At 41.7% G+C, this 20,536-nt stretch overlaps 1 protein-coding gene across 6 annotated transcripts in view; it reads left to right on the top strand.

Moving 5' to 3' along the window:
• Nucleotides 1-20,536, top strand: part of LOC127575827 (stAR-related lipid transfer protein 13-like) — a 425,779-nt gene that overhangs the window by 261,923 nt on the left and 143,320 nt on the right. Inside the window, exon 1 of one of the 6 annotated variants that reach the window (XM_052025976.1) lies at nt 3,147-3,494. The exons of the other annotated variants lie outside the window; for them this stretch is intronic. Within the exon in view, the coding sequence (XP_051881936.1) occupies nt 3,374-3,494 (121 nt within the window). The 5' untranslated portion in view covers nt 3,147-3,373. Of the gene's footprint in view, nt 1-3,146; nt 3,495-20,536 lie in introns of those variants that run through there. 6 annotated transcript variants of the gene reach the window in all.

The raw sequence follows: 20,536 nt of genomic DNA on the forward strand, positions 1-20,536 counted from the left end.
GAGTGGGAAATAAAATGGAAAATGTGGAATTATTTACCTGGATGGGAAGAACATCAAAAGAATACTTTTTAAATGGCAGAAAAGTACTTTTTTTTCAAAGAAATATAGGTCACATTGCTAGTGAAACACAGAGTTATTTGGCAGGTAGAAGAAGTACTTAAAAACCAACTGGCATATGTTGGTGACACCAGAGACTCTGCAGATGCTGGAAATGTGGAGCAACACACACAAAATGCTGGAGGAACTCAGCAGGTCAGGCAGCATCTATGGAGGGAAACGAACAGTCGACGTTTCGTGCTGAGACCCTTCATCAGGACTGGAAAGGAAGAGGGCAGGAGCTAGAATAAAAGGGTAGGAGGAGGGGAGGAGCACAAGCTGGCAAGTGATAGGTGCGTCTGGGTGTGTGGGGGATAGTAGGTAGGTGGGGGAAGGGAGGTTAAAGGAATGATGTGAGAAGCTGAGAGGTGATAGGTGGAAGAGGCAAAGGACTAAAAAGGAGGGAATCTGATAGGAAAGGACAGTAGACCATGGAATAAAGGGAAGGGCGTGGGCAGGTCGTGAGGGTGGGGGAGGGGAAAGAGAAGGGGTCACAGGAATGAGGGAAAACAGAGGGGAGTGGTTACCAGAAGTTAGAGACAATGATGTTGATGCTGTCGGGTTGGAGACTACCAAGACAGAATATATTGGTCTTTGTTGCAAGGATAATGGAGTACAGTTGTATTTGCATAAGGAGTTGATGAAACCACATCTGCGGGACAGTGTGTACCTTCGGTTTCCATATACCTATATGCCTTGAAGATAGTGTAACCTCAGTAGACTAGAATTATTTTGGCGATAGAAGAGTTCAATGAGGGGGGAATGATCAGGATGAGTCTATACTCATTGGAATTTAGAAGAATGAAAGGTGATTGCTTTAACATACAGTATATGAAACTGAGAAGGCTTAACAGGTAAAAGCCAGGAGTCTCTTGTCTCTAGCTGGAGAGTCTAAAATTGGGAGGCATAATCTCAGGTTAAGGGGGTAGCTATTTAAAGCTGGGATGAGGAGGTATTGCTTCACTCTTTAGAATTCTGTAGCCCATATGGCTCAGTTGTCAAATATATTTATGACGGAGATTGATAAACTTTTGTGCTCCAGGGGAATTAAGGGAAATGGTATTATGTAATAGTGGTAAGTTCCAGGATCATCCACAATCATTGAATACCAGAGCAGGCTTGAGTATTTTGACTGACTTCTGCTCCTTTTACTTAAATTCTCATGTTAACCAAGCTTTTTATCATGTCTCCATATCTTGCTTTTTAAGTCTTTAGAAATTCTTTGAGGAGAGACTGAGCACTGGAGACTTGTTTTCTATGTGGGTGTAATAACATATCTTGCAAATGTTGTTGATTCTGTTTGCATTTTAGAGATTATTTTTACAAATTCATAAATACTGTAAACATGTTTTTCTCTGTGTTCCTTTCCTGCAAGCCTAAATCCCCGTTATTCCTTGCCTCTTCTCTAACATTGTTTTAAGCAGTCCTGTGACATTGTAACTGGCATTTGAGTCTAATTTACATGGGGGTGACATTGCACTGTGCCAAATAAAAATTATTATGGTGAGAAAGGTAAACAGTCCCTGAGAAGGAATAAATGAATTTGCACTTGCTGCACTCTGCTGCTGTGATAAGTACAAAGTGGAGATAAGCAACAGCCCACAAAGTAACTGATCATGCTGGCAAAGATTCAATCCCAGCAGAGTAATAGTAGGAATAAATCCAGAATTTCAGCAGAGTTCCCTCAAGTTGCATGTCAGTTTCCAATTCAACAGTTTCTAGAGTTTTTTTTTGGATTTCTAGTTTCCGGAATAAGGTGTAATGCTACTAATCATCTGTGATTCCTTTGGTTAGTTTCTTTTACACCATGTTACCATAGGATTGAATTATGCAAAGTTTAGAGATTTTCAATTTGATTTCTTCACGTTTGTTGCTAGTTAAGACTGGTACTTATCTGAGCATGTGCACACTGAAGGAAAATCTTATAATTATGTATATTCTTAAAACTGAAGTCTACTTGACTTAGAACTTGATTACTGGCCATTTCACTACAACATATACCTTGAAGTGGACTCTTGCATTAAAGGAGTGATATCTACCTTTGCAATAAAAAAACAGAAAATGCTGGAAATACTCAACAGGTCAGACAGTTAACGTTTTAGATCAATGACCTATGAAATCACTGAGTCAGAGGACATCGACCTGAAACATTAACTCCTTTGCATTTTAGAGGTGAATTATCTTTTGCAAAGAGGCAATGTGGTCTGCTGAATGTTTCCAGCATTTTCTGTTTTTATTTCATGCTTTCAGCATCTGTGGTATTTTGATTTTGTGGTATGTATCCTACTTTGGAAACAATTACTCAACTCTTGGCAAAATCAGAACATCCAGCTCCAAAAACTAAACAGTAATTCGACCATGTTGTAAATTTTAAAACATTCCATTTCATTCATAAGGAATCTCTTTTAAATTTAAGAAGCAAAGTGGTGTGCCTTATAAGAGATTTGATTTACTAATCACATCAGTAGAAAAATGTTGCTGACTGATCAACAATACCAGACAAAAAAGACGTAGAAATAATGTAGAAATAATCTTAGAATGAGCTCCAAATCACTTTGAAATTATTCCAAAATATTTTTATGATGCACGGTATTTAAAATCAAATCCCCTATCAGAGAAAGATAAAATCAGATTATAATCCTTAAAGTAAGAAAACTGTGTGCTATTAGAAATAATAACAATCATGCCTTTGTCTTCATCAGATACAAAAGATGGCTTTACGTAATTGAAATGTATTTTGCTGGATTAATGTTGTCATTAAGCTGTGCTATTGTAAATAGCAGTGATATGGGCTTTATAGGGCAGGGTAAAAACATTGGAAGGAAGTGCAAGGTTCTGGTGATGAAGTTGCGCTGAGCCGCAGATGCAGAGTGACTGGGTGCATCTGTTGCTGGGACAAGCGAGCTCTGCAGCAGAGGACAGAGCCCCCTCCCAGCGGCTACTGTAATCGCGTCAGTGGGTAAATCAGCACATCTGGTACGGCGCTGCCTGGGAGGAAGGAGCACGGGGTCCCGCCGGGGGATCAGTGGCCAGCCCTCCTCGCTTTCCGAAAGGCAGCAGGCGCAGCAAATCGCCCCAAGCAGCGCCAAGTCATGCCAGCAAACATCGGCAGCTGTGTGAGTGCCCGGACCGCAGCCAGCCGCCGGAGGGTCCATCTCCCCACTGGTGGACAGTGATACAAGGGGCCGAGGAGTTGCAAAGTTTGGAGGGGGCGCAGGGAATCCCATGGAGTTGCTGATGTCTCGGCAGCAAGAGCGTTAAATCTTTGAATAAAGGGATGGCCCATCGGAAATCGGCACGGCACCAGCTGAGGAGGTCTTTTAGCGAGCATCTGAAGGACTCCACCGCCAAAGCTTGGGATTTATTGTGGAAAAATGTCAGGGAGCGAAGACTGGCAGGTCAGTTCCCGGAGCCGGACGGTGCACTCACTCCTGTAAACTTTACATGGGGGGGGGGGGAGAGGTGATGGGAGGGAGATGATGATCATTATTAAAGTCCTGCAGCGTGGTAAACTGCTGCCCGGCTGTAGGTTGGTCCGGCTGCCGAGGATTGCGGAAGGTCCAGTTTCCCATCACCTCAGCGAGTTTGACGGGGAACCCACCTGGAGGAGAGGGGGTGGGGGTGCAATCCGCTGTACAAATGCTCCCGGGGCTCCTGTGTTCCCAGAAACCAGAATGCCTTCGATTCTTACACGCAGCAAGTTTTGCAGATAAGATGCTAGAAATGGAGTGTAAAATGCCCGGCCAATCGGGGGGATGCTGACCCGCTATTGCCTTTCTTAACGATGGATTTGCACTTGTACTGAATGGTTGTTTGAGACGTGGTTCTTTGGTAAACTGCCTTCCAGCTGTGAATCAACACTCACGGGCTTGAGACAGCAGTGGGACGCAATGTAAATATAGTGTCTCCGTGTTTAGGATGAATATTTTTGTTCGATCACAAACTTGGAAGATTCTGTTCCTCTGAAAGGTCGGATCAGAATTCAGCACAGCGTGAAACGATTAGCAAAGTCAATGAATGTGACAGTGACTCAGCTGTTGTCTCCTCTTGGAACTGCCTCTGCATACTGCAGGTTGAGGCCAGATGCTTATTTCATTATCTTTTCACTACTGTTGTGTGCAAAGCAAATGCTAGGATGACATCCCATGCAAATCCAAAGATTTTAGCAGCCAGCTGTCAACTAAGCCAACGGAGGTTGTGTTTTCGAGGGTTTCAGTGCTTTACTGGGCTGCTTGCCATTAGTGTCTTGTCATGTTACTGTAAAATGTCTTCACATTGTACAACCAAAAAGTGACCGGGCGAGTAATTGCAAATTGCTTTTTTATATTTAAAAAGGATACCCCCTGTCAAAGCAGTATGCATTCAGCTAATTTGATACTTTTAAAAAAGTCACCTGACTTATTTAGAATTTTTATTTTTATCTGGGTTAATTATTTATGGATAGATTACATATTTTAATAATTGCTCTTTTATTTGGAAAACTAACCAACTGGATTAGTTTTTTTTGTCTACAAACTTTCCCAGTTCTTCACTAAAACACCTGAGCCATGGAGACCAGGGTGATGTAATCCCTGAGGTAGCTGGTGGCAGTGAACAAGGGAGTAAAAGTACACTACACTCCAGTGGTATTCCAGCATTAGTGTATGCAGTTCTGCTTACACACTGAAGCAGTCATGTACTGAACTCTACCAATGCTAGAAATGAAGTGACAAAATAACTGATACTTGTATACCAATATTAATGCAGTGAATCACCCAAGGATCATGAGCAGGCAATGAGCCACATGAGGTGATACTTGGATAAGTGATTGGTCAAATTGAAAGGATTTTGAACATCCTAAAGAAGGAGAAGGAGATGAAAGGATGTGGAGAGTTTAAGTCCTAGCGAACTAAAGGCAGATCTAGCAAAGGTGGAGCAAAGAAAGTCAGTGATAACCAGTGGCCAGAATTGGAGAAGTGCAGGGACCTTGAAGGATTGTAATGTTTAAGGAAGTTACAGAGAACTGGAGGAACAAGGACACAGTGGGATTTGAATGCAAAGATGGGAATTTTAAATCTGAGGTAATTCTGAATTAGGAGCCAAAGTAAGACATGGAGCACAGTTACGATGGGTGAGCTAGGTTTGATGTCATAACAGTGTAAAAACAACACCTTTACTTGGATCAGTCAATTTTAATTGCTTTGGACCAAGTTCCAACAGTAAGCCAAGGCCTGCAGTTATACAGAGCAAAACAATTATGTCTTTCTTTTGTATGTGGTATGTGTGTGTGTATAAAGAAATCGGGAACTGCTTGTGTGAAATTCTCATCTTTAAAAAAATTGCATTTTTTTTGTCTTTATTCCAATAATGTGTACACCATCTTATGGGAACAATTAAGTGCCCCAATTATGGACAGTGATGCAAATCTTTTAAATAGCTAACAGGTTTGTTTTAAGTCATTTTATCAGGAGAAAAAGCAACAGGGATCAGAATGGTTTATTTCAAATAACATCTAAAGTACAGATATGAGGCATTTGAAGGATTCTACATTTTAAAAGTAAGGAACAATTAATAACTTGGAGGAGGGGACTGAGGAGTAAGGTATCCAAGTTTGCTGATGACATGAAATGGCATGCTGCAATGAGGATATTTGGACACTGCAACAGGATGTAGATTGGTTGAGTGAGTGGGCATAAACTTGGCAAGTGGAATGTAATGTAGGGAAGTGTGAGGTTATGCATTCCAGTAGGAGGAATCAAAAGGCAGACAAATATCTAAATATAGACAGATGGCAAATGAGTGGGATACCTGGGGGTCGAAATGTTCTTGTGCACGAAACACAAAAAGTTAGTATGCAGGTGAAACAAGTAGTTAAGTAGGGAATTAGCATATTGGCCTTTATTGGTGGGTTGGAATTTCAAAATAGAGGAGGACTGTTACAATTGTACAGGGTGTTAGTGAGGCCACTCGTATTGTGTATGGTTTTGGTCTCCATGACAAGATAAGATCTTTATTAGTCACATTTACATCGAAACACACAGTGAAATACATCTTTTTGCGTCGAGTGTTCTGGGGGCAGCCTGCAAGTGTTGCTACGCTTCTGGCGCCAACATAGCATGCCCACAATTTCCTAACCTGTATTTTATTTTAAAAGGTATATACTAACATTGGAGGCAATCCAGAAGAGATTCACTAAGCCAATTCCTGGAATGAGAAGGTTATCTTATCATGAGTGCTTAAAAAAATTAGATCTGTGTCCTTTGGAGTTTAGAAAAATGAGGAGTGATCTTACTGAAACTTTTAAAATCCTGAGTGGAGACCTTGATGTAGATGTTGAGACCTTTCCACTGATGGGAGAGTCTAGAATGAGGCAACATAGTTACAAGATAATGGGGCTGTCATTTAAAACTGAGGTGTGTAGGAATGTTTTCTCACAAAAGGTGGTGAATCTCTGGAATTCTTTATCCAGAGGGTTGTGGAAGCTAGATCAATGGAGGTATTTAAAGAGGAGGTAGATAAAATTTTGAAATATCGAGGAATTAAGGACTATATGGAATTGGCACAGAAAAGGAATTGTGGCCTAGGGCAGATCGGCTATGTTCATGTTGAATGGAGGGGGAAGGTTTGAGGGACCTAGTGACCTACTCCTGTTCCTATTTTCTTGTGTGTATTTAGTTTGCTAAAAACAATGTCCACAGCATTTAAAGTATGAAAGAACAAAATAGCCCCATTTCCCCTTTCTTGAACACAAAATAAGATCACGGGGCTTGATACAAATAGCAAATATTGTGACTTGAGGATAAAGAGCAGAAACTAATGCAAAACTGGTCTCATCCCCAATTAAGGAGTACTATATTATTATCATATGTTTAATGTCCTCAATGGCACCATTAATAACATTAAAAAAATAATCTGAGTTTCCAAACTATCCTCTTTTACTTAATAATCTTTTCAAAAGTGACTTTTGTTAAGGATTAAATGGACTATCAAAAGTTGTAGAGATCAAGAATATTCCATACTTTCTCTTCAATCCTTATTGAACTGATCTCAATCTGTTGGCTTTCTTGTCAAGAGAGAGGACTGATCTTTTTTATTTACCACGTGGTAACAGGCCCTTCCGGCCCAACGAGTCCGCGCCGCCCATTTTAAACCCAATTAACCTACCCGTACGTCTTTGCAATGTGAGAGGAAACCGGAGCACCTGGAGGAAACCCACGCAGACACGGGAGAACGTACAAACTCCTTACAGACAGCGACGGGAATCGAACCCCGATCGCTGGCGCTGTAATAGCGTCGTGCTAACCGCTATGCTACCGTGATTTGGAACAATTAATAGAGCTAACTATAGAAAATGAAATGGAAAAATTCAAGTTGGGAAAATCCCTAGGTACAGATGATGTGAATTCTGGGCTATGGTAAAACTCTTAGAATCCATTCTTGAAGAGAAAATAAGCAAATTTGCCTTAATCGAGAAAAGCCAGTGTGAATTAGTTAAAGGAAAGCCACCCATGCTATCAGTGAGGAGTTTGCATGTTCTTCCTTGACTGGATAGGTTGCTGCCACGTTCTCCAGTTTTCTGCCATGTCACAGGGAATTACAGCTAGGTCAATCGGCTGCTGTGAATTATTGTTTAACATAGGTAAATGAGTAAAGAATCAAAGGGAAGTTGATAGACATGTGAGAGAGAATAACTTGCAGGATACAGGGAAATAAGGAGAAAGGGAACTGGAATGATGGGATTGTTCTAATGGTTACTGGCCTGGACCCAGTGAGTCAAATGACTTCCTTCCGTGTCATAGTAGTAAGCAAGTGAGTAAGTGTGGATTAGTTAAAAGAAAGCCACATATTAAAGAATTAACTAAGTGGTTTTCAAGAAGTGGAGGGTTAAAGGGAATGCAGTTGGTAGAGTTCCTTTTGATTATCAGCAGATCTTTGATAAAGTATCTCATAAAAGTTTTGTTAGGAAATTCCATTCATGCAATATAATTGGAAATGTGCCTGCATGGATACAAAGTTAGATTACAGACTAAAAAACAAAAGCGGTTGTTTGACAGCCCCAGAAAACAAGCATGGGGGTCTCTACGTGCAGTCAACCCACATTCATTACTACCAATGTGAGTAGCACACAAACTCTCCATTCTTAGGGTGCAGGGTTTTGATCTGAAATATCGACAACTCCTTTCCTCCCACAGATGCTTCTTGACCCACTGAGTTCCTCCACCAGATTGTTTGTTTCGCTACAAACTTTGTATTACCTGCTCATTTGCATAATTGCTGCATGCAGCCAATGCAAGCCATGCTGATGATTGGCTGCATGTCTCAGTAGGGGACAATGCCATGAGTAGTTAAAACTTCTTAAAGGTAACTTTGGTTAGTTAATGGCAGCATTAATTTCTTAGAATGATAGTATATTATGACTGCAGCAGGTGAGGAGAGGTGTTATGGTAGAGTCTGACCTTGGAGGTGTTGAAGTATAATACTCAGAAAGAAAGTGATAGCGAGGAGGTTAGTGTTTAGCTACAGAACAAGGCTGATCTATTGGTGAGGTGGGAAGAGATGGAATTTAATCCCAAAAAATGTGATAAATTTTTGCCAGACTAATAAGGTGAGGAGATGCAGAATAGGGCCCAAAAAAATCATTGAGGGACAGAAAGACCTTGTTGTACAACATCCAAGGAAGGCAGCAGCACAGGTGGATAAGATGTTTGAGAAGGTGTACAAGATACTTGCCTTCAGTAGTTGGGGCATAGGACATAGGAGCTTGGAGGTTATGGTATAATTATATAAGTTATTAGTTACGTCATAGCTGGAGTACTGTGTGCAGCTCTGGTTGGCTTGGAGTCAAGGATGCTGAGGGGGACTAATAGAGATATACAAAATTATAAAGGGCATAGATGGGGTGGATACTAGGAAACTTTTCCCCTGAGCAGACGAGTCTAAAATTAGAGGGCATAGAATAGGATAAATGACAAGAGATTTAGGGCCTTTTTCTATGCTGAAGGACTCTGACTCGATGACTATATGACACCCCTCAAGCATCCCGGCTCCAAAGAAAAGAAACTCAGCCTATCGAGTTTCTCCTCAGAACTGATACACTCCATTCCAGGCAATATTTTGGTGAATCTTCCTCTCATACCCTTCTTATAGCGTGATGTGACATGACTGAGGAATACAAAACTATGAGGGGCCTCGATGTGGAAGGTGGTGAGAAACTTTTCCACTTAGCAGTGGTGTCTGTAACCAGAGGGCATTGTTCTAAGGTAAGCAGTAGGACATTTAGAGTGGACTTGACAAAGAATTTTTCACTTAGACAATGGTTGAAATCTGGAATGCTCTGTCTGAGAGGATGATGCAGGCAAATACTCTCAAAGCATCAGAAGTATTTTGAAGAGCACTTGAAATGACATGCCATGGAAGGCTATGGGCTGAGTGCTGGGAAGTGGGATAGGAACTTAATGACTGGCGTAAACACAGAGGGCCAAATTCCCTGTTTCCCTGCTGTATATCTCTGACTCAAAGTTGCACTGCAGGTCTTGCTGGAGGAGGTGGAGAAGAGGAGAGAGGTAATCTTTCTGTTGGTAATCAGAAACAAACTCTGCAGTTTGTGAGGTTATTGATTTGTTTGTGGCTCTACATCTAGGTCTTCAGCAGGTTATTCTAGGCATTGACTGCCTCATCTATCCACTTACTGTTTTTGCAAACAATGGAAAGGTGTGGAAAGATGTCTAGAGTCAACATTACAGATTGACCTGACCTGCTGAGTGTTTCCAGAATGTTCTATTTTTGTTTCAGATTTCCAACATCTTAAGTTTTCTTGATTTTCAAAATTTGACACTAAGCCATATGAGTTAAAACCAAGTCAGATCCTGGTCATAGAGGTAGGTTTTAGAGAACATCGTAAAGGAAAAAAATGTAGCAAGGGGGAGCTGTTAAGGGTCAACATTTCTTCATGCTTTGACAGCTAAGGTATGCTTGCCATTGGCAGAACACTTAAATTTGGGGTGATCAGGAACATGCAATTGCAGGATCAAAGGTATTCTGGAGGGTTATGGTGCTGGGAGAAATGGATAAGGAGGAAAGAGGCAATGGAGGTGCTTGAAAACAAGGATAAGAATTTTAAAATTGGGAGTCAGTAAGAAACAATAAAAATGAAGACACAGTCTGTCACTGGATTAATGCTCTCTGTCATTCAGCTCAGATACTGACTCTGCGTACCATTTAGAGGTCAGCCTGAGAAAGGATGTGCACACTGAGGTAGCAAAGCAAGAAGACTGCAGCCTGGGCAAAGGGGAATAGAATTGCTATTGTGCTGCCTTGAGTGATCCTGAATCTGGTGTCCTCTCTCAGCATGATGGTGCTGTCACTGCCACTCTACTGCAGACCTTCCTGATGCTTATTAGTCAACCAGTTCCTGCCAAAGTGGTACTGTCTGAAGTTGCGCCTTCTTTATTCAAACCTGCTCCAGGTTATTTTCCAGCTCAACTCCAGCTTTCTCCACTGAAAGTCAACCATCTTCCACCAGCAGTCATGGAGTCATACTGCATTAGGACAGACAAACACAGATAAAAGGTAGACACAAGGAGAAAGCACGAGGCTGATAGTGGATATTTCTATGAAATATTACTTTTATATTTAATTTTGAATGTTTATTTGAGTTTGCTTTTATATTTGCACTGCAACCAAGTAGACATTTTGATGGTTAATGTTAGTGCCCTCACCAGTATGGTATCCTGTACAATTCTTAGCAGAAATATGTGTGTCCACTAATTTGACTTCTTATTAGAACCCATTTGGCAACTGTAGTGAACAAAATTCACAGAACATGAAACTGAATTTTGTCACCAAGGACTTCAGATGGTGTACTTAAGAAATCATTTCTAAGTTCACTTCTACCCTTGAATTGACGATTTTGATTTGTGTGTTTTAAGTGCAATTTTGAAATAAGCTAGTGACAGAAAAGTAGAGGGTTGGTAAAATGTGAAGAGGTTTGAAGAGACATTTTCAGGTTAGCATAATGAGCATTGAGATGTCAGGTGCAATCCATTATGGATATAAAAAGTAAAATAATATGGAAAAAAGTAAAAAAAGCATATTTTGAAGAAGAGAATCTTCAAATTCAAATATTTAGCTCCCTAATGATGCCATGCAGATTGATAAAGCCATAAAAATATAAGTTTTTGACTTTTATATCTAGAGGGATGGTGGCAAGATCAATGGAGGGAGAAGTGCAGCTTTCTTTCCAAATTAGGATGGTGTGTGATGCAAAGGTGAATTTGCATGTGATTACTGCCCCTGGGTTTCCAGCATTAGAAGTGGTGAGTTTGGTATGTGTCATTGAAGAAGCTTTGTGTGTTGGTGCCAAGCAGTTAGTAGGTGGTAAATACTTCAGCCGTGTTGCATGTGTTGTGGAGAGAGGAAATATTCGGAGTGGTGAACAAACATTCCAGTAAACAAGGCTGCATTGACCTGGATCATGTCAAGTTTCTTGATTGTTGATGGGGTTCCACCCATCCAGGTAAATAAATGTGAATTGATAAATTGCATAAGTAATGTTGACCATGAAACCATCCAACAGATTTAAAACCTATCTGCGTTAATATTACATAGTTTGGCTCTGGTTCTGACTCCAGATCCAAATAATGCAGTTGATGTTTAAGTGCCCTCAGAAATAGCCTTTGTACCAAAACATTGTGAAGTGTTCAAGAAGGCAGCTCATTCCTACTTTCTTTAGTGATTAGAGGTTACTGAAGTCTCCAGAATAAAGAATAAGACAGAAAGTTTAGAAAAGGATAAGAATTTAACTTAAGGCAACATGGAGACAAATTTGAGAAGAAGGGTGGTGAATACAGGACTGAAGGTGTTATATCTGAATGCACACAGTATACGAAATAAGGTAGATGAGCTTATAGCGCAGTTAGAAATTGGCAGGTATGACATTGTGGGCATCACAGAGTCGTGGTTGAAAGAAGATCACAGCTGGGAGCTAAACATCCAAGGATACACATCCTATTGAAAACACAGGCAGGTGGGCAGAGGGGGTGGGGTGGCTCTCTTGGTAAAAAATGAAATCAAATCCTTAGCAAGAAGTGACATAGGATCAGAAGATGTAGAATCCTTGTGGGCAGAGTTAAGAAACTGCAAGGGTAAAAAGACCCTGCTGGGATTTATATACAGGCCTCCGAATAGTAGCCAGGATGTGGGGTACAAATTACAACAGGAGATAGAAAAGGTATGTAAAAAGCGCAATGTCCCGGTGGTCATGGGGGACTTCAATACGCATATAGACTGGGAAAATCAGGCTGGCACTGGATCCCAAGAGAAGGAATTTGTAGAGTGCCTACAAGATGGCTTTTTAGAGCAGCTTGTGGTCGAGCCCACTGGGGAAAAGGCAATTCTGGACTTGGTGTTGTGCAATGAACCAGATTTGATTAGGGAACTAAAGGTAAAGGAACCCTAAAGAGGCAGTGATCATAATATGATAGAATCCACCCTGCAGTTTGAGAGGAAGAAGCTAAAATCGGATGTATTGGTATTACAGTTGAGTAAAGGTAACTACAGAGGCATGAGAGAGGAGCTGGCCATAGCTGATTGGAAGGGAACCCTAGAAGGGCTGATGGTAGAGCAGCAATGGCAGGAGTTTCTGGGAATAATTTGGAAGACACAGGATCATCCCAAAGAAGAAGTATTCTAAAAGGAGGATGAGGCGACTGTGGCTGACAAGGGAAGTCAAAGACAGCGTAACAACAAAAGAGAGAGTATACAATATTGCAAAAATTAGTGGGAAGCTAGAGGACTGGGACATCAAAATTTTTTTAGATATATAAAGAGTAAAAGAGAGGCAAAAGAGGACATCGGACCGCTGGAAAATGATGCTGGAGAGGTAGTAATGGGGAACAAAGAAATGGTGAATGAACTGACTAAGTATTTTGCATCAGTCTTCATTGTGGAAGACACCAGCAACATGCCAGAAATTCGAGAGAGTCAGGGAGCAGAAGTGAGTGTAATCGCTGTTACAAAGGAGAAGGTGCTTGGGAAGTTGAAATGTCTGAAGGTGGATAAGTCACCTGAACCAGATGGACTATACCGCAAGGTTCTGAAAGAGGTAGCTGAAAAGATTGTGGAGGTATTAGTAGTGATCCTTCAGGAATCACTAGATTTAGGAATGGTTCCGGAGGATTAGAAAATCACAAACATCACTCCACTCTTTAAGAAGGGAGGGAGGTAAAAGACAGGAAATTATAGGCTGGTTAGCCTGACTTCAGTGGTTGGTAAGATGTTAGAGTCCATTATTAAGGGTGAGGTTTCAGTGTACTTGGAAGCTCATGATAAGATAGGCCAAAGTCATGGTTTCCTTCAGAGGAAATCTTGCCTGACAAATCTGTTGGAATTCTTTGAGAAAGTAACAGGCAGGATAGACAAAGGAGAGTCAGTGGATGTTGTTTACTTGAATATTCAGAAGCCTTTTACAAAGTGCTGCACATGAGGCTGCTAAACAAGTTAGGAGCCCATGGTATTACAGGAAAGGTACTAGCATGGATAGAAGATTGGCTGACTGGCAGAAGGCAAAGAGTGGGAATAAAGGGGTCCTTTTCTGATTGGCTACAGGGGTTGGTGTTGGGTCTGCTACTTTTTACGTTATATGTTAATGATCTGGATGATGAAATTGATGACTTTGTAGCCAAGTTTGTAGATGATACAAAGATAGGTAGAGGGGCAGGTAGTGTTGAGGAAGCAGGAAGTCTGCAGAGGGACTTGGACAGGTTGGGAGAATGGGCAAAGAAGTGGCGGATGGAATACAGTATAGGGAAGTGTACGGTCATGCACTTTGGTAGAAGGAATAAAGGCATAGACTATTTTCTAAACGGGGAGTGAATTCAGAAATCGGAGGTGCAAGGGGACTTGGGAGTCCTAGTGCAGGATCCCCTAAAGGTTAACTTGCAGGTTGAGTCGGCAGTAAGGAATGCAAATGCAATGTTAGCATTCATTTCGAGAGGACTAGACTATAAAAGCAAGGATATAATGCTGAGGCTTTATAAGGCGTTGGTCAGACCACATTTGGAGTATTGTGAGCAGTTTTGGGCCCCATATCTAAGGAAGGATGTGCTGGCATTGGAGAGGGTCCAGAGGAGATTTACAAGAATGATCCTGGGAATGGAAGGGTTAATGTATGAGGAGTGTTTGATGGCTCTGGGCCTGTACTCGCTGGAGTTTAGAAGGATGGGGGGTTGTGGGGGGGGTGGGATCTCATTGAAACCTACCAAATATTGAAAGGCCTGGATAGAGTGGACGTGGAGAGGATGTTTCCAGTTATGGGAGAGTCTAGGACCAAAGGGCACAGCCTCAGAAGAGAATACTGTGTACCAGAATAGAATGGAATACTGTGCTCAGTTCTGGTCACCTCACTACAGGAAGGATGTGGAAGCCACAGAAAGGGTGCAGAGGAGACTTACAAGGATGCTGCCTGGATTGGGGAGCATGCCTTATGAAAGCAGATTGAAGGAACTCGACCTTTTCTTCTTGGAGCGATGGAGGATGAGGGGGGACCTGATAGAGGTATATAAGATGATGAGAGGCTTTGATCGGATAGTCAGAGGCTCCTTCCTAGGGCTGAAATGGTTGCCACAAGAGGACATAGGTTTAAGGTGCTGGGGAGTAGGTAGAGGGGAGATGTCAGGAGTAAGTTTTTAACTCAGAGAGTGGTGAGTGCATGGAATGGGCTGCCGGCGACGGTGGGGGAGGCGGATATGATAGGGTCTTTTAAGAGACTTTTGGATAGGTACATGGAGCTGAGAAAAATAGAGGGCTATGGGTCTTTAAGGTAGGGACATGTTCGGCACAGCTTTGTGGGCCGAAGGGCCTGAATTGTGCTGTAGGTTTTCTATGTTTCTAGAAAGATGTCCCTTTAGAACAGAGATGAGGAGGAATTTCTTTAGCCAGAGGGTGGTGGATCTGTGGAATTCATTGTCAAGATGGCTGTGGAGGCCAAGTCATTGGGCATATTTGAAGCGGAGGTTGATAGGTTCTTGATTAGTAAGGGTGTCAAAGGTTACGGGGAGAAGGTGGGAGAATGGGGTTGAGGGGGAAAATAAATCAGCCATGATCGAATGGTGGAGCAGACTCAATGGGCCAAATGGCCTAATTCTGCTCCTATGTCTTATGGCTATAAATGCTGACTTGCCAATGATGGCAATATGACAGAAATTCAAAAAGAATCAAAGTTAGAGCTTATTGGAGTTTATGTTTAGGATGTGATGCAACTGGAGTCATTAAAAGACTTTATGTGTACAGAAAACTATCAATACACGGCTCTCTGCTGAGAAGGATCAAGTAGCATCATCCATCATATAAGATCCCCACCATCCAGGCCATGCTGTCTTCTCGTAGCTACCATCGGACAGGAGGTACAGAAGCCTGAAGTCCCACACCACCAGGTTCAAGAACTGATACTTCCCTTCAGCCATTTGGTTCTTGAACCGGCTGTCACAACCCTAATCACTACAGGTTATCGACATTATGACCATTTTGATCATTTTGCACTAAAATTGACTTTGTTATGTTTTGGTTCTTTCTGGTAAAAATTGTGTATAATTTATGCTTAATGTATGTTTTTTGTTGGAATGCTGCTTATATGATGCTATGTGCCTGTGATGCTGCGCAAGTAAGTTTTTTCTTTGCACCTGTGCATGTATACAGGTGCATGCGTACATGTACTTGTGCATGTGACAATAAACTTGACTTTGACTTTGAACTACTGTAATGGGCTGAAAGTCTACATGGTTTCAAGATATGGCTAATTATGTTTACTCACAGCAGGTTAAGGACGTTAAGCAAGTGCAAGCCAAACTCCAGGTACTGATTGGCCAGGGTTATTGCTAGAGTATCTTCTTCATCTTAGACAGGCCCTCGGCATCCAGGCTGACTTGCATCCACTCCACTTCTGTGGGTTTTGAGGTGGGTGATGAGGCCAATGTGGGGCCTGCAGACTCTGCCACAAGGGGGCAGGAGGTGCTTTATGGGACAGCGGGTGCACTGGTTGTGAAGTGGTATGTTTCTTGCACCATTTAGCTGGAATGTTTCAGAAATGTACAGCAGGGCAGAAACCAGTTTACTATAACCTTTTTGCTGGTTTTGAGGTCTTATTCTTCAAACACTCTTTAGGTGCTGTAGGTGGTCCTGCAGCTCCAGGGACCCAAGTTCAATCTTGACCTTGGATGTTATCTGTGAGGAGTTTGCGTATTCTCCCGTGACAGCATATTTCCCCTTGTGCCCTCTCTGAGTTGTTTTTATCATGAGACCAACATCATGCTGCCTCAATCCTAATTCCATAAATCGCTGGTTACATGACATCCCCTCCTGAATCAAGTGATGCATTTTGGGAAGTTAAACCAGGACAGGACATGCACAGTGAGTGGCAGGGCCCTGGGGAGTGCTGTTGAACAGAGAGACCTTCGGGTACAAGCACATGGTTCCTGGAAAGTAGAAACACAGGTAGGCAGGGTGGTGAAGAAGGCTTATGGCATACTTGTCTTCATCAGCCGAGGCATTGAATATAAAGGTTGGGACATCATGTTACACTTGAACAAAACTTTGGTTAGGCCGCATTTGGAGTATTAAGTGCAGTCCTGGTCACTACACTATAGGAAATATGTGAGTAAGCTAGAGAGGGCGCGGAAAATATTCACAAGGATGTTGCCTGGATTGAAGGGCTTGGGCTTTAAGCAGAGATTGGATAAATTGGGTCTGTTTTCCCTGGAGCAAAGGAGCAAGAGAGAACGATATAAAATTATGAAAGGCATAGATATGGTACATTGTTAGTGTCTGTTTTCCATGGCAGGGGTATCTAAAACTAGAGGTTTATGGTGAGAGGGAGGAGGTTTAAAGGGGATCTGAGCAGTAAATCTTTCACACAAGGAGTAGCTGGTATCTGGAATGAGCTGCCAGAGGAGATGGTGGAGGCAGAAACAGTAACAATATTTAAAAGACATCTGAACAGGTACTTAAATGAGCAAAGCATAGAGGGATATGGACTTAATGCAGGCAGAAGAGATTAGTATAGATAGGCATGCTGGTTGGCATAGATGTGGTGGGCTGAAGGGCCTTTTTCTATGCGCTACAAATCTATAACTCTATGGCCGCCATGCCTTCAGTTGCTAAGCTCCCAAAATCTACCATTTCCTCTTTAAATCCCTTCGGCTCTATATTGTTAATTGAAACCTGCTTCCTTTACCAAGCTTTTTTTGCTTCGTATGTAGCTTCTGTGAAGGTCACTGAAATGCCTTGCTCCATGAAAGATGTGCAATAGATGCTTGTTGTAGCCACTTAACTCAGCATATTTCTATTTTCTTACATCTTGCTGGACATTTCAGAACTATAACAGCTTAATAACTGCAGTTGTTTTTGTTAGCTGTCAGACTCTTAATATAATAAACAACTAATTCCATATCAGTAACTGTCTGTAAAATATTCACAGCATAACTTGGATTAATGTTAAAGAATTAGGTCATCATAAGGTGCAACACGGGAGGCTAGCTGATTTTCTTTGTTTCTCTATGATGGAAAGGTAGTTTTGAATGTGTTTAGATCAAGGCTTTGGTTGCAACCACCATTGATATTGTTATTGGTTTATTATTGTCACTTGTACCGAGGTACAGTGAAAAACTTGTCTTGCGTACCGTTCATACAGATCAATTCATTACACAGTGCATTGGGGTAGTCCAGGGTAAAAACAATAACAGAACACAAAGTGTCACAGCTACAGAGGAAGTGCAGTGCAGTTAGACAATAAGGCACAAGGTCACAATGAGGTAGATTGTGAGGTCAAGAGTCCATCTCATCGTATAAGGAAACTGTTCAATAGTCTTATCACAGTGGGATAGAAGCTGTCCTTGAGTCTGGTGGTATGTGCCCTCAGGCTCCTGTATCTTCTGCCTGATGGGAGATGGGAGAAGGACCCAGATGGGTGGGATCTTTAATTATGTTGGCTGTTTCACCAAGGGCAGAGAGAGGTATAGACATGGAGGGGAGGCTAGTTTCTGTGATGTGCTGGGCTGCGTCCTCAACTCTCTGCAGTTTCTTGCGGTCCTGAGCAGAGCAGTTGCCATACCAAGCCATGATGCATCCAGATAGGATGCTTTCTATGGTGCATTGATAAAAGTTGGTGAGTGTCAAAGGGGACATGCCAAATTTCTTTAGCCTCCTGAGGAAGTAGAGGCACTGGTGAGCTTTCTTAGCCGTGGCCTCTATGTGGTTGGACCAAGACAGGCTATTGGTGATGTTCACTCCCAGGAAGTTGAAGCTCTTAACCCTCTCGACCTCAGCACCATTGATATGGACAGGTGCATGTACACGGCCCCCTTTCCTAAAGTCAATGACCAGCTCTTTTGTTTTGCTGACATTGAGGGAAAGGTTGTTGTCATGACACCATGTCACTAAGCTCCCTATCTCCTTTCTGTACTCAGACTCATCGTTATTTGAGATACGGCCCACTACAGTGGTATCATGTGCAAACTTGTAGATGGAGTTAGAGCAGAATCTGGCCATGCAGTCATAAGTATATAGAGAGTAGAGTAGAGGGCTGAGGACACAGCCTTGTGGGGCACCAGTGCTGAGAATAATCGTGCTGGAATTGTTTCTGTCTCACCTGAGTTCTCTCAATTAAAATAACTCTGATATGTCATCACCTTGCAACAACTACCTCAGGAATGGGAAGCATGGGAAGCAAAGACTGTAATTAACACAGTTTCTATTCTATTGCCTTTTTATAGATTACATAAAAGAACAATAGCATACAGGGAAAAGGCTGCAGTTTAACAAGTTCAGATAAGATCTGCAAACCACTGGTATTGCATTCTCATGGTTTGTGATATGGATAGTTTAATTGATGAAAATGGAGTCATGTTAATCAATCCGAACATTCAGAATCCGATAAAACCTGTTTGTAGGGAAATAAATATTAAACACTGTGAAAGTGATATTGAGGACCTCTGAGGGAATGTGAGATTTTGTTGCAATGTTTTCCAAGACCAGTAGGGGGACACCAGACCAAAGATACTCCTGTGTTTTGCTAACGATATCATTCCACTTGCTAACATTTAGATAAACAACAAACTGAAAAGCCCAAATAATAAATAATAATTGAATAATATATAGGCTCCTAATGGCAATGATAGAGATTGATTGAACCAGAAATAGCTGCACAGTTTCTGTCACTGGTTTCCACAATAAAAAACATTCAAAACCTTAACTAGAGGTTCACATGCTCAAGCACCAGCCAAAGGAAATATAGGCACTCAAACACCGATTGGAGTGAAATACCTAACTGCCCCAAATCTTCTGACTTGGCTGATGGGGTTAATTACAGTCTAGTCATCATCACCACACAGTGGATTAATATTCAATACCCTTTCACTTAGTGATGTATCCAACTGAAAGGCTTCTGGGGATTGGCTGGTGAAATAAACTAGCTTTATAGTGCCTGAGTTTAGAAAGTTGAGGTGGGGATCTTCAGAATGATTTGATTGTATAAACTATTTCTTTTGGCAGGGGCATAATTTTATAAATCAGGAGTGAAGTAAAGAAGCACTCTTTCCATAGCTGGTGACCTAACAATTGTTGATGCTGGGTCAGTTGAAAATATTAGGACCAAGACAGGTATTTGTTAGGTTAGGGTATTAAGGGATATAGAGTCAAGGTGCCTAAATGGAATTGAAATACATTATACCTGACTATTGCGAGACTGTTGAGAGGCTGAATGGTTCACTCTTTTCACCATGAACCAGTCCAGCTGTCAGGGGACTGTGACAGCTGAAGGTCAATCCAGCCGGTTTAAAGAATACAATAAAGAAGACATTTGGTGCCCATCACTCTCTTTGCTGGGTGGATTCTGTATTTCTTCAACTCTGGCCTCTTCTGCAAATCTGATTGAAATTACAGTACCTACTGCCCTGTCCTCTGGAATTTCTTCTTTTCACTCGTCTGTGTCTTTACCTCTTTCTCCTTTGAAATAGCAGTTAAACCTTATCTCTTTGAGCAAGCTTTTGGTCACTTGCCTTTACAAAAGTTTATGTTAATTTTTGTCTGATGACTCTCCTGTGAAGTGATTTGAAAATTTAGCTTTATCCAATGTGACATATAATTGCAAGTTGTTGTTGTTATTGGATCATCTGCGTTGTGTTTTGCAACAATTGCAGTTATTTCGACCAAAGGCTGAAAAAGCTGCTCAACGGATGGAGTGCTAACAAGGCAGGCCTAGTTGAAAATCTGGATTTAGCACTCAGCTTTGATGATAATTGCTGATTAACCATATTTTGTACTGCTAAGAAATGCAGAATCAATTTTCACTCTGGCTGGCTGGCTGGAAGTCTGTAGCAGGATGTCAGAGCATACAAGGAAGAAGGTACATAGGTTCTTGGCTATGGCACTGAAGGAGCTAGTACAAGGGGACATTCTGTTCTCAAGGAGA

The sequence above is a fragment of the Pristis pectinata genome, chromosome 11 (genome assembly GCF_009764475.1).
Source record: "Pristis pectinata isolate sPriPec2 chromosome 11, sPriPec2.1.pri, whole genome shotgun sequence".
NCBI lineage: Eukaryota > Metazoa > Chordata > Chondrichthyes > Rhinopristiformes > Pristidae > Pristis > Pristis pectinata.